This window comes from Dermacentor variabilis, chromosome 9 (assembly GCF_050947875.1).
Source record: "Dermacentor variabilis isolate Ectoservices chromosome 9, ASM5094787v1, whole genome shotgun sequence".
Taxonomy (NCBI): Eukaryota; Metazoa; Arthropoda; class Arachnida; order Ixodida; family Ixodidae; genus Dermacentor; species Dermacentor variabilis.
The window spans coordinates 119,402,936-119,417,822 of NC_134576.1; the positions used below are offsets into that span (position 1 = coordinate 119,402,936).

At 44.9% G+C, this 14,887-nt stretch overlaps 2 protein-coding genes across 2 annotated transcripts; one reads left to right on the top strand and one right to left on the bottom strand.

Moving 5' to 3' along the window:
• Positions 1–668: 668 nt before the first annotated feature.
• LOC142557369 (transcription factor MafK-like) lies at positions 669–7,402 on the bottom strand. The gene is made up of 3 exons (XM_075669160.1): positions 7,271–7,402; positions 6,303–6,615; positions 669–1,341 (listed from the first exon to the last, which is right to left on the bottom strand). The coding sequence occupies exons 1-3, from the start codon at positions 7,284–7,286 to the stop codon at positions 1,125–1,127; spliced, it is 546 nt and encodes a 181-aa protein (XP_075525275.1). The 5' UTR covers positions 7,287–7,402; the 3' UTR covers positions 669–1,124.
• A 28-nt stretch (positions 7,403–7,430) lies between these two features.
• Positions 7,431–14,058, top strand: LOC142557368 (uncharacterized). Its single transcript, XM_075669159.1, has 2 exons — positions 7,431–8,622; positions 12,736–14,058. The coding sequence occupies exons 1-2, from the start codon at positions 8,338–8,340 to the stop codon at positions 13,975–13,977; spliced, it is 1,527 nt and encodes a 508-aa protein (XP_075525274.1). The 5' UTR covers positions 7,431–8,337; the 3' UTR covers positions 13,978–14,058.
• The last annotated feature ends 829 nt before the right edge of the window (positions 14,059–14,887 follow it).

Genomic DNA, 14,887 nt, shown 5'->3' on the forward strand with positions numbered 1-14,887 from the left:
ATCAGCGGTGCACCGGAAGTGATATTTCACGTGCGTACATTCAGCCTCCTCCCACGTCACGGCAAATTCCGCGTAGATTCCGAGAGTTCTCGCTGAGAACGATAATCTCCAGGATCGCGACTTGCGGTTCGCGCTCAACCAGGCTTGCCGGTGTGAACATCAGTCGCCTTCGGTCGCTTTTTGGTTGCGAGTCGCAAATAGTCGCGCGGCCTCCTCAAGTCGCCGGTGTGAATGAGCCATAAGTCATCCAAACGCAGGCACTGCACAGGATTGCTATGCTGTGCTAGTGATTTGTGATGCCATGCTCTGCCGAGCACTACTGCCCCTTATGAGTCAAACCCACCACACACCGACTACCCCACACAGAGGAAGACACATTCCCGCATGTAGTGCCAATGGAGAGGAGATAGCATCAGTGAATACTTCTCTAGAAAAAAGTGTTACAATTAATCAATATACACACTGTCCTTTACATTTGTATAAAACATACAGTTATCATTTTAGTGTCAATCTAGCACAGAATCAGTTCGATCGCCATTCTCATGAAGTAAACACTCCCAGGTTGTGCAAGTTAGACTGACTTCACAGAGAGAGAGAGGTTATCTTGAAGAAAGCCCAGCGGATGGCTACACTAGAGAACTAATATGTAATAGCATTAAGAAAAGATATTGCAGAGTATAATTTTTTTTTATTATTATTGTGACCACCAACAAACCATAATTTGACAAAGTGAACAGGAGCAGGATTATGAGCATTTACAATCCCCTATTGAGTGTTTTACTACTGCCTTAAAGATGCACTTTTCAAATTAACGCTGTCATACAACACAGCATTCGTCAGTCGAAAATGTTTTATGCGACTTGGGCATCTACCAAGTCACCATAGTGGAACAGCTAAGGCAGAAAATATACTCTATGAGGATGTCGCCAAAGAACTTGGATAAGTGCAGTATACAGAACCAGTAAAACTTGGCTATATTCTGGCCACAACTCAAACCACACCATCTGAGCATTGACAATCTTAAAGCTCTGCTCTGATGTGTTGTTCGCTCAAAACAAACAAAAAACGGCAAAACAAAAAGAAAGCCACTGAGATCAAGGGCTATCGCTGTCCACAAGAGCAGTCTACTTTGATTCTTGCCGAGGGCTCTTGAACGACTGGACCTCTTCGGCAGTTAGCACATGGTGTTCAGCGCACCAAGTGAGAAGCCCAGTAAAGTCCCGTTGGATGCGCGCAACTTCTGCAGCCAGTTCGCCGTTGTCGGCCTCCAGAGCCTCAATGTGTGCGCGGATGATTTCCTTCTGTTCTTCCAAGTAGCTGCGCTGCTCAACTCTGCGTGTCCTATGTTGCAGAGAAATCCCAACACATTAGGCGAATTGAAATGTAGACGCCGGAGTATGGAAGCTTAGGTACAGCGAAGAGCTACTGCCACAGACGTTAAACAGAAAGTGTATGTGCTGGCGCCAAAACCATGCAGTAATGCGTTCAGCCAAAGAGCACGAAACTGCTACTGGAATGAGTGAACATTATTACAATGTGTGAGCATGTAAGGACTACAGACTGGATGTATTACGTAATGACTGTATACAATCATGGTAATCGCGAAAGTATTGGTCATTTGTTAACTGAAATCAAGTGGCACGGCACAAAAACTTCCCTGGCATGCCTTGGTTAGTCACATTGCCACAAGGCGTCGCCACCGAAGCAGCTGTTCTCCAATACATTCTCTGATATTCTAGGTTTTATAAACTGATGAGGGTTTAACAACCAACTGCAAAAAAGTTTTGGTATGGGTAAGAGGCCTAGTTTCAGATAGTGTAGACATAGAATCTTCTCTGTGCAACGTTTTACGTTTGAAGTTATGAGCGGGTGCATCACTGAAAGCTTGCAATAATTGATGTTTCTGATACCGAAACTATACACACTGATTACTACTAGCCAGAAACGATGCACAGCCTAGAACATTGAGAACCAACGCAACTTTTCTGCATGATTTCCGAAAATATGCAGTGCCGTGGTGCACTAGAAATCTCGAAGGTCAAATGCTGGGATTTGCATTCTATCCACTAACAACCAGGTGCATGCATCAGTAGAGATGAAATATACGCAATACAATAGAGATGAAAGGCAGGTAGGTCAACCAGAGTAAATGTCTGGAGCTTTGCCAAGATTGCTTAAATGTAAGTTATAATTTATATTTATACTAATTTATAATTTATAACCAATTGATACAAAGTGAAATTTCGTTGCAGTTGGCCCATCCCAAAGCACAGCTCAGTAGCAGTGACCGAGTGACACTGTAGTGGAGTACCCTGTATTTATTTCTGTCACCCAAGCTCTTCCAATTTGCACCGGAAACTTGGTGCATTTGTGCTTTTTCATTACACCCTTGCCAGAATGCAGCCCCTGAACCCACGTCCTCGCATGCTCACCAACGGGACACTACAGCCAGCCACCGAGTCCTTGTGTACATCTCTCTACTATGCTAAAATTGTCTATTATCATCATTACTGCATGCTACACTCCACTACTTACATAGCAAGCAACAATGCGAAAGCTAAATGAGTAGTGCAGTTGTAGAAGTCTCAGTCCCCATGTTTTGCGATGCAGTTTTCTTTTAAAGGGCCCCTCACCAGGTTCGGTCATTTTAAACAAAGTGCAGCGCATACATAATATGCTGGCCACCATGCCTGAAAGGTATTACAGCACTGTACTTTGCGAGAACAGATAAAATTATTAAACCAAATGCTGCACGCCCTAGCTCTTAAAGAAGCTGTGCTCCCGGCCAGAGAGTCACAGCAACATGCACAAATGCCTCTATGTAAAATGCAGTGCTAGCAAGCAATGTCACTCACCATGACAAGTGACTTTGGTAAATCATCCAATGCAGAATGTGCAAGCAGTCACTTAAAGTGCTCTGCTCAGAAAATAAAATACTAAAAGAAGGAAAAAGGAGGCGGGGCTCATCACGTGACGCAGTCACTCGGCTCCAGTGCGAGAGAAAGCATTGTATGCATTGCACTTAGTTTTACAGTATTCAAGTAACCGCTTCACGAAAGCTTTGCTTCACACAGGTTCCAACATGTGCGTTGGATCTGCGCAATTTTTAATTTGCAGAAACCTCTATGGAATACATGTTTCACATAACTACCACGTGTGGATGCAAGATTAGGTCAAATCACATATTGGTGTATATTTGCGATTCTAGTATGCAATGCAATTACATTTCTCGTTGCGAGCAGAGGCAAGGTACTGTAAGCACTGGTCACAGAAACATGCCGCTCCGTTCGTTCAATAGTGAACAGGTTAAATCTGCGACGCCTTCCATATAATAATTAAATCTTATTTTATGACATAAAACTGAACGTTACGTTGAATTTCGTGACACATACCTATATCTTTCTTTAACATGTAACAGACTACTTTTAAGTTGCAAATGCGAGCAGTAAGAGAAGTCTGCCTAGTCCTTGCAGCACTGCCTGCTGTGTATGAATTGGAGAACAGTTTTGCACATTTGACTCCTTTTCTGCAGCAACACTGTCTACGCATGGTGACACAACTTGCCTTTGCTTACAATTGCCAATGGTGCAGAATGCAATTTGCACGCTCTGCTAACAAAAAGTACTACGCAAAGTATGCTAGCGTGGAAAATTTTCCTCGACCAGCATCATTTTAAAAGAGATGCTGCTGTGACGGGCACAAGCATTGACGTTTTCTAGTGCGGTCAATGCACGACAAAAGTATAACAGGATTGAAGTCAAATGCACTTGGAAAGTGTGTTGAAAGTGAAACGCAGCAATGCTTACTTAGTCTGTATTCCGGCACAGACTCTAGTGTGCTCGAGAGCGCCTGTGTGACTAGGGATATAAAGTCTTGTTTCGCATTTAAAAACACCCATGAGAGATCATTGGCCTGCACTCCTGTTTTCAATTAAGATTCTGCTATACTCCTTGATAAAACATCACAGCACCATTGACACTGCTGATGAAAGGAGGTCCCACAAAATATGGAGACCTATGTTTCATTTCCCTAAAACTCCAAATCTGTCCCAAGTGAAAGTATTCACATTTTGCAACATGACCTTGTGACACTGTGCAGAGGTTGCACATTTCTTTCTCTAGTTTTAGACTTATCTTGAACATGTTCACCTTTACAAGCCTTGATTTTTTTTTTTACAACCCTGAGAGCTTGCTAGTAGCCATAACGCACCTTCGAGGCTTGCAAGAGAAAAGAAACAAAGTTCTTTATTTAAAGAGAAAGCTTCCAAATAAAGCAACATATACTGAGTGTACACAGTATAATAAGAGCACTCTTGCCTGATTAATCAGTACATTTTAAATGGTGAACTAATCAATTAATTGGATTTGTAGATTTACATACATAAGTGGAAAAAGTCGGTGCCATTGATTTTGTGCAATACATACTTTTAGAGGAAAGAAAAAAAGATATATGCTGTATGAATCAACAGGTGCCTTTAATATTACTTGAACGAAACTCTGCGCAAATGTACATTCAAGCATGTCAAACTTGGTGAAATGCAACTGCAGATCCAGCCGCGGAGGCAAAGAAGCTTGTTAATGTTATCTCAAAGTTTCTTGGCAGTTTGTCAGTTTTTGGCAGCAGCTTGTTGACATTCTCAGGCAGATTTAGGTCATTTGAGCTTAACCAACTGATTGCAATAAAAAATTTGTTGCAATTAAAATTTTTGTCAATTAATTCGAAGGGTAAGCGATCCATTGGTCAGCCATAATGATTACAATTAAAAGTGCGAAGAATCACACCTGGAGAGCAGCGGAGAGGAGGACAGCGCCAATTTTAATTTGATTAATTTCTTTTCGAATTATGACATGCATGCTTCATGCACAATGAATAATAAGTTAGCCGGAGGCGAGGACTATCCTTGTCTCTATTATCTAAGTTTGTTCTTCATAGCAGAAATTACTTTCAACAGAGAGTACAAGGATGCAGACAAATTATACTCCGTTTCATACATCAGGTGCAACACTGTGAAAGCTAGAGATACTTTTTGCAGTGGCTGCGTTTGCACTTAGAAATAGCTCGGTGTTTCTTGACCCGATTTTCGTGAAAATTTTCTTTATGTAAGCTGTTTTGAATGAAGGAAAGAAAGAATTTACTCTTAGAAACAAACAAACAGTGTACTCATATGGCTGATAACACGTTGTTTTAAATAAATTTGCGTTTCATAGTTTCTTTTCGTTAGCCGTAGCGGCAGCCTCACGTGCATGCTTGGACAAGCAAACGCCTCCTGGCGCGCAGTGAAGCATGGATGGGAATGCGCAGAGTGATCAATTTTGGTGACCAGACTTCTTGCGTAGCTTCCACAGCGTTGCACCTGATGTATGAAACGGGGTATAGCTAGACACACGACGTCTGTACAATGATTTTGATAGCGCAATCACTCAAAAAAGCACAACACAAGAGAGATGCACAAGCAGGTATACAGGACAACGCTTGAATGAATGAATTGTGGGGTTTTATGTGCCACAACAACAATTTGATTATTAGTCATGCCGCAGTGGGGGACTCCAGATTAATTTTGACTAGCAGGGGATCTTTAATGTGCCCTCAATGTATGGGTCCACGGGTGTTTTTGCATTTTGCCCCAATTAAAACGCAGCCGCCTCGGCCGGGATTTGATCCCGCGACCTCGTGCTTAGCCATAGCCACCACGGCAGGTAAGACAAAGTGTGACTAGCAACTCAGCTGCACTTTGTCCTATATATTTGTGCATTGGTCTGTTAATTTGTGTTGCACTTCCAAGAGTACGTTTTCAAAATGTAACATATAACCTGGGTAGCCCAATTTATTGTATGTCTGTATGTCAACAACGTTTTTGTCTGAGCTAGTTGGTTCATGGTAACTAGCATGCACCCCGAAGTTAGTCTGTACATTTAAACTGTCTTATGGCATTCCTCTGTACGTGTTCGTCTCAACCTACATCTTTGTCTTTTGAGCTGCAAATATATATATATATATATATAAAGGAGGAAAAGAGAGAATTGAAATCTGTTTTTCATGCTGTATACCGAGTCGACTAAACAGGCATTCAGCATACCTGCAGGTCGCCATGGTTGCTTAGAGGCTATAGTGTTGGGGTTGCCAAGCACAAAGTCAAAATGCGAAAACACCCGTGTACTTATATTTAGATGCACGTTACAGAACCCCCAGGTGGTCCACAATTTCCGGAGTCCCTCACTACGGCGTGCCTCATAATCAGATCGTGGTTGTGACACGTAAAGCCTCATAATATAAAAGTATATATTTTTTAAAATTTAGCATACCTGCAGATCGCCGCGTAGCCCCGGTTCTTGAGCATGCGCCGTAGGTGCTTGACGGCGCGGGTCTGATGGACGCCGAGATTGGCCGTGCGCACCCGGACGTTCAGCTGCCGCACCGACATGCTGACGAGCTCGCTTCTGGAGAGGCCCAGGGCTTGGCAAATGGCGAACGCGTCGCCCACTAGTGCACAGCTTCCGTCCGTCTGAGCCTGCGAACGCAGACCCACTCCGACGGGCTGCTCCGGCTCTATGTGGCCGTCGCGGGCCTCGGCGACTGATGCGGCGTCGTTCGAACCGAACTTCTCGACGTCGGGATCTGCGTGACAGCGTCGAGGGAACTCAAAGGGCGGCTCGTACCGTTTACGTGCGGTCGCCAAGTCGACGTATCTATCTTTTCGTTGAACTGCACGACAAACAGTGCGGACACGGGACAGACAGACGTGCTCGGTCATTTGCTCCCGTCGTCTGCTGTTCTCTTGTCCCGCCGTCTGCACTGCTCGCCATGCTCTAAACAAATGCGGAACTAGTCCAGCTCAGAACTTGCGCGCGTCGTTCTCAGTTACAGATCTGTTCACCGCCCTTCAAAAAAAGTGTTGTGTACTAGTTTCAAATTGCTTTCGGAACGACCTACTCTGTGTACCAGCAGTTGGTCATTTAGGGTGAACTGAAAAGAAAAAAAAATTGATTAAAGCTTGTGGTAAAAAGAGCGGTGGTGGCCAGCTGGTGGCCGTCTGGTCGACAGAAGCGGGAGTATAAAATGAAGATGGAAGCTGTCTGCAACAACGGACAAAACAAATATCAACTGAACTCCTAGTTGTCAAGCGCTTCAAGAACAGCACGCTAGCTATATTGCTAACACTTCTCCAATTATACAGCACTTTGAACTTTATTATACTAACGCCCTGTCAAACTTTCACTGCAGCGGTAGACAACAGAAACCGAAGGCGACATTCCGAAACCAAACTACTCACTAGTTATAGAGTTCATGACACTCGTCGTACGGTCAGGATAAGCGAATGGCGTTTTGCAGTCTTGTTAAAGACTGCTGTGTACCGCCACTCGACCTTTAACTTCTGTAAAACCGGTGTCCGCCGGCGCGACCAGCTGCTGCGGCTGCTGACCAGCACATGCCAGCACGAAGACGTGCAGTTACAGTCGCACCAGCCGCACGGTGCGCCACTTTCGCAGCGGCTGTTCAGGTAAAGAAATTAATCATTCGCTTACAGCAACTTTTGAAGCTTCCTTACGCTTCCGATAAAATGACAACCATAACATCTGATTTGCTGCAAGTTATACGCGGGCAGTTTTGATTTTGTTCTTTGTCTCATTTACCTTTTCATTTTTTCATTCGTCCGCTCGCTGTGACACCGAAATTCCTGAAAAGAATACAAGTGTGGACTAGAGTTTACCGGGAATCTCTTCAACTGAATGTGAAAAGACTGGAGCAGTGCTAGGAAGTCATTCGTGCAATATGTAGTATTTCGCAACACAACGCACTAGCAGCAATGTGCTATTATATTTCTGAAGGAACAAATAATAACACGAACGCGAGTCTTGCAGCGCACGAACGAGTTCTCCTGGCTGCATAAAAGTATTCCTGCGACTTACTGCAACCATGTTTATGACTTACGTTTATGGGCATCATCATGAGCCCGGTAACAACCCAGGACAGCTGTATCTCTGTCTAAAAAAAAATTGCAATCTCTCTTAATTGTACCATCAAATGAACTGTGCGTTCGGGGGTGACTTCGCTGTGAAGATCGAAACCGAAACTGCCAAGCTATCCCACGCCGGCGCCACGTACTGAGGGGGCGCCACAATATAATTTTCGACGCCATTTACAAGAAAGCGCGTGGTTGAAACGTTGAAAACTTTGGAAGCTCCGAAACTATGCGGTACATGGACGAGGCGATCTAAGGTGGGGTTCGAGCTTTCGGTTTATTTTCCGTCGTTCGCTTAGACGTTCACGTACCAGTGACAAGAGACTTCTGCAACGATTCGTGTGAAAAAAACGGTGCGGCTGTTCGCTTATACGGATATGCCGGGGTATGCGTATCGCCTTTGTGGCTTCGCCAGCGGAGTCGATGGGAGACCTGTCAACTTCAAGGAACCCCTGCCCCACGCCCGTGTCTGCGGTTTGTGCGGATTCGTGCCTATGGAACTAGCAGTGCTACCTTGCCTTCACCTCCTGTGTAGTTCTTGCCTTGGAGGCTGTGCACAGGGCGACGGCGCTGCCTGCTGCCCCATGGACAACACGTCGTTCCAGGTGGACAAAGAAGTCCAGCTTCTGTCGCCTCCTCGCGTCAACTTGGCGAAACAGCTGGTAGGTGCGAATGCTCCAACGCCGGTATCATTTTCTTTCGTTTCCCTCGGATTCGCTTATGTCTGAAAACGCGAGTCAATCGCTACAGGGCCTCCTGTGACAACGTCGTACGCGCCGCCGATCACGTTTTCTGACAATAGGCTAAACCAAAGCGCGAAGAACTCTGTTGAGTTCAGCCAGAGCTCGCAGAATTGTGTTCTGCTAATGTGCAAGCGTAAAAATATCGTAGGTGACATACATAGGGCGTAGTAGCTACCAGTGGCGTGGCCAGAAATTTATTTCCGGGGGTTTCTCCCCAGACAAAACTGCTTTAAGGGGAAGCTTTAGCTCGGGTGCTCCTATCTACATACGTGTGAAAGAACTCGTTTTTCTCGGCAACCACTTTACCAAATTTGGCGAGGTTTGTTGCATTTAAAAGAAAAACTTAATATCTAGTGGCTGTTGGTTTCGAATTGTTGATTTAGGTCGTCAATTTTTTATTAAAAATTGGCAAAAATCGAGAATTTTCAGAAAACGAAACTATCATGTTCACAACTCTCTAACTCGGCAATGAAAATTGATATCACAGTTCTGTGAGTTGCATCTAATAGTACATCTAAAGCGGACAGAATTGATATGTTACACATGAAACTAAAAAATTCAGTAACACGGAAATACAGCTTTTGCAGAACCCTTGTAAACAACGTAACAAATTCACGTAAAATGTAAAATGACATATCGAATTTGTCCGCTTCCAATGATCTAATGGATGCCGTTCACAGAATCGCGATATCTGTTTTTGATGCAGAGCTATGAATTTGTTAACTTCGTGTTTCTATTTTTTTTCAAGCTTCCGAATTTTTGAAAATTCTTGTAACAAAATTCAGGCCCTAAATAGAAATTCAGCTTCCAACAGTCACTGGAATTTAACTTTCTCTCTCAAATACAACAAATGTCATCAAAATCGGTGCAGAGGTTATTTCAGAAAAGCGTTTTTGCGTTTTACATGTATTTGAATAGGCCGCGTCGGAGTTGGGCCCGGGCTAATGCTTCCTCGTAAAAAGGATGCACGTTTTTGCGTTGCTGGAACAACGCTTTGGTTAACTTCTGACAAGTTCTTTTATACCTAAGGCGTGCAGCCACTTCGCATCAAATTATGCTAACGTCCTTCTGCTATGATATTAAAATGATATTAAAAAACTAAAGTTTAAAACTAAACTAAATGATATTAAAAATATTTAAAAAGCGAAGATTTAATTAACGAATTTATGCATTTTAATAGTGTATGTTGATGACCGAACTAGCACATGACTTAGAACAACAAACTGTGCTAAAAACGGGGCCAAGCAAAAACAAGACAGCGCACTACCACGTGTCGTCTCATTTGCAGGCCAGACTTGTTTGCAAGTCACCTGTCACCTGGTGTTGTGGGCATGCTATATTATTCGAGATTTAAAATAGAAGAATGAAGCTTCACGCTAGAACTTCGATAGTATCCTATGATGCAAGTTTCACTCACCTTCGGTGACCTGCTGCCCGACTTGTTTGAAGAGTTGTTTGGGAGCAACTTGCGATCATGGTATTGTAGTCATTACACGACGCATATTGTTATTTGATCACACTCGGGAATTGATGAGGAAGACAGTCCGAAGCAGGGTTGCTTTCTGTTTAGACGCCTCTGTGAAAATTATGGCATCCGTAGTTCGCAGTAAAATAAGGGCCAGCTGGTAGCTCCGAGAGGTTTAAAAGCATTGTCTCCCGACATCCATCTATTCTGAAAATTGCCGAGACGTTTAATTAGGATGGGCTCTCCGCAGCAAGCAGCCCGTGTTGCAACGGGGTAGGTGGGCCTAAACTAGGTGACTGGCTAGGGCCATCTGATGTTGAGCGATTGGGCAATGATAAGATGCATTTTCCATGTCCATAATTGTCTGCGAATTTCGTTCTTGACACCTTTCATGCGCATCTCCCCCCTTCCTCCTCGTATACATCACCCCCTTTCCTTCTTAAAATTCTTTTCTGTTGGTCACTGTCACCCTCCTCAACATTCACCGGGTTGTTGAACAGTGCGGCGGCCGCTAGCATTCCTATATTTCTGTTTCTGCATAGACTTCGATGCCAGTCACCTACCTGCCCACCTACCCATCTGTTTGTTGGGGCGGTTTCTTAGCTTCCCTGGTCCAGCACCCCCCTCCTTGATATAGTTTGCCGTACGCACATCAGTGTTCAGTAGGTCATTCTTTCTTGTCCTGTTTTTTGCCCTGTCTTAAAGCGAAGCTTTCTTTGCCTCTTCCTTCGACTTTCCCACTGCTGCTGCTGCTAATGGTGTGGCTGTCTGGCACACAGCATCGTGGAGTGGTTCAGAGTGTGTGTATACATGACAGTAGTGCGGCAGAGAGGAAAGGCGACACAAGAAACTCATTTGGACCTTTGCGCCGCGTCGAATGTGCGCAATGCCTTCTGGAGCTCCCTGGGCGTCACTACATTAGCCTCTTGACAGCTGTAATTATCCGTGACCCCCCCGCAAAAGCATTGATGAAATTACACCGTGTCTTGTTTATCGTGCGTCTAGTTGATTGAATGTAGCATGATTTTAAAAGCAAACAGGCAGATAACAGTTTCTCGGTTACGATGATAGCTGCCGAGTCCCAGTCAATGCTGTCTCATGCCGCCATGTTGTCAGATTCTGTGATGCTGGCATTTTGAGCCGATCAGAGAGGCCACGCAGCAGCCCTCTGGGCTAATCGGAGATGACAAGATGGGTAATTTGACATTATGGCAAGATTAGCAACCATGCGACTTCATACAAATACAAAATTACAGCAAACTATATAACACGTTCTTTCGCTTCCGCTGTGGCCAATTTGCATAACATCGATATAATTTCGTCTTGTACATATACTTTGTGCAGCGAATAGACCACCTTTGGCCACCAAGTAAGTGGCGGTGCGACATGGTGCAATCGAATTGCTATTTGTGAAATGCATTCATTGTAATTTCTTCTCATTTCACCTATCTGCGATTGCACGCTCTTGATTTGGGCTTTCCAAGAATTGGCGCGTAGATATGCAAGAAATTATGTTAATGGGTTCGGCGCTCATGTAAGGCGTTTATTTCATCCTTGCCTGATATACATAAGAATTTCCAGCGCCTGTAGGTGACCGCCATGTTTTTTGTTGTAGTGGCGATGATGGTGAAGGGGACTCCACACTCTAAAAACAGTTGCACCCTTTGGGGTGTATATTTACCACACAACAATAATCGTCATCTGTTGAGTACTCAAATGCGGCTCATTCATGTGCCTGAATAACACACGGCACAAAGAACGTCAAGTTCCGTGCAGTGTTGTTTATTTGCCATAAACAGTCACTGCTCAATAAGTTATGAATTCGACACCTGCACCCGAAAGCTTTCTGCTTACGTTTCTTTCGTATCCAAAACGCAGTTTTGCATAAGGGTTGACCACCAGGGCTTTCCATTGTGAAATTGATGTGAGCAGACCCAAAACAAAGACTGCCGAAACATCCTAGACGGCACTGTTTTATGCTTTTATTGCAGGCCCGCAGCACGGGTGCGCAAAAGGCACACTACCGTGCAGCTCATGATAACATAATCAATACGCACCCGAGTAAGCTTGATGGGCTTGGCTATATAAAGCCACTATCCTATAGTTTCGTTTCTCAGGCGCAGCAGGACCCATGTGTACACAGCGAATGCGCTTCACACCAACTTCTTGTGTCTTCTGTGAAGGTCGAATGAGGGGCTCTTGCATGAACAGCTTCCTCGATTTCTCGTTGTTGGTGCAGTCAGCGACGGCACAGTGCTGCTCGGATGAATAACTTGGTACGTCCCACTCAGAAGATGCGGCAAGGACACATCCAAAGCAGTAATCAGCACATGCGAAAGTAATACGCCTGAAACACAACATCCATACATCCGAACACGCACCACAAGTACAGCCACTTTCTTCTGTCTCCCACAGTTCTTACCATAGGGCAGCACCTGGTGCCAACACTGGTGTCGCACCTGGTGGCTGACACTGGCACTGTGAGGCTATAAAACAATCTGGTCTATATGATGTTCAAGCGACCTCAACCTCCTCCCCCTCCTTTTTTTTTCGTTTCCCTGTTATAGGTGAGTTGTTGGAACGCCAGCAATGGCTGTGGATTTGAGGGTCCTGTCGGAGAACTGCTGGAGCACTTTGAGAAGCACTGCTCCTTCCATGCCACCACCTGTCCCCGCTGCTGGGAGACTGTGACGCGTGGCGACCTGCCAAGCCACTACGTTGCTGGATGCGACGTCACCTCCAAGCCGCGCATAGACGGCGGAGGCGACATGACTGTCGCGATGCAGACGGACGAGCTGCTGAGCCGCAAGTCAGGTCAATGCTCGTACCACAGCTTGCTAATGTCCATACAGAGCCAAATGAACGAGCTGGCGGAGGCGCTCACCGGCATCAACGCTGCGATCGTGGAGCGCGACCATCGGGAACTAGAGCTTCTTCCCGGCGCCACCACCGAACAAGGAGCACAGCTGGGCACAGATCTAGACACCATCCTGGCGGCGTTTACAAAAACTAGCGCTGCACTTACTGAGCGTTTCGACAGTATGAACTGCTCTCTGCTTCAGGAAGTGGCGTCGGCCCTTATGCGGGCCCCGAGCGGCGAGACACTCGGTGGTAGTGCGACTAGAGTAGCAGTGTGGGAACAACAGGGATGCGGGGATCCCGCCGTGATTAGTGGCGCTGTGTCGGGTGTAGACGTGGGTGCCCTGCTGGTGGCGTTAAGCGAGAAGATTATGAAGCGCCTCGACAACTTGACCCACTCTCTTTGCCACGAGGGGACGATCCCACGGTTGCCAGCAGATGGAGCTAAAAGCAAAACAGTCGCGGCTAAATGCGTACAGACTTGCCCATACGAGAGTGCATTGTCACCAGCCGTAACCAGCGGTAGCCCCAACAAGGTACTCGTGGCTCTCGTTGTAGTTTTGGATAAGTGGCACGAGCCTAGCAGCTATCAGATGTTGAGTTACTTTCGTGTCGTTATTGGCAATATTCGTACTGGAATGTACCTGTCCTTTTATGCGTCGAGAGAGGCAAACCTGGTTGCGGTGTACGCAAGATTCGACCAGAGGGATAGGGACGAAGTGTACAGAAACCTGCCACTTGTACGTAAACTTTGCTCCAGTGACCGCAGCTCACCTGATGTCAAGGCTTGGATTATGCGAAAAGCAGATTGCTTTTTTGGAGATTCAGATTTAAGGCCGCAGACTGGGATTCTCCTGTTTGTGTGCAACCTGATAGAGCCTGGAGACAGTGATGGTAAGGGAAAGATAGAATTCATCATGGAATATGATTTAACCGCTGAAGAACAATGAACCACCATTTATCAGTCAGATGTCTCGTGTCTTTTCAAGGAATAAAGCAAATACAAAGCTAATAAAGAAAATATAAGACCAGCCTATTGTAAGTGGCTATTTCTCTACTGCCAGTAGGAATCTTACAAAATGTTTCTTCCTATAAAGCCTTTTCATATGACAAAGGTAATGCAAACAAGTTTAGCTTTCGACGCAAAGTGGAGGTTTGATCTAAGGGTCAGGATTCTATATAGTGTTATCAACTATTTAAAAGTGTGCAGGGAGTCGTGATCAACTTCATTTCTTTGTGGAAATCTTTCTGTGCAATAGAACACCATCTCATATACCTTTTTCTCACCCCCCCCCCTCCCATACACACACCACTCGCCTTTTTATGTATTGTATGAAATATTCATTCACTAAATTTTCCGGATGGGATTGGCAACACTTCAATCAGCCTGAAGCGCAGGCAGGATTTAAAAAGGCACATTCAAGAAGAAATAGCAACCACATAATAAATTAGGTGCTAGATTCAGCAGAGATACAAGCAGTCATGGAGACACTGCTTAGCCAAGGAGTAGATCTGTCTTATCTTAAGCTGGTATATATAGATATCTCAGTACCTATAAAGATTTCATGTACAACTACCTTATTTCTCCTGAAGAAAATCGGGCAAAATAAGGATGTCAGGCCAGGGGACAAAACGTCTTCATTGCTGTTCTTGGACTCCAATGATATGCTATTTGACTTATCTTCTTGCAGCAAATTAAGGTCCTAGACCTCTAAATTCCAGAAAAAAATGCTGACAAGCCTCAGAGCAGCCTTAATAAGTTAGCTTTTCTACAACTAATTTTGGCTTCGTTTCTACCATGTCACATAGTGACTCCGAAGGTAGCCTCGTGGGAGTAGGAGACTGTGACATGTAGACACT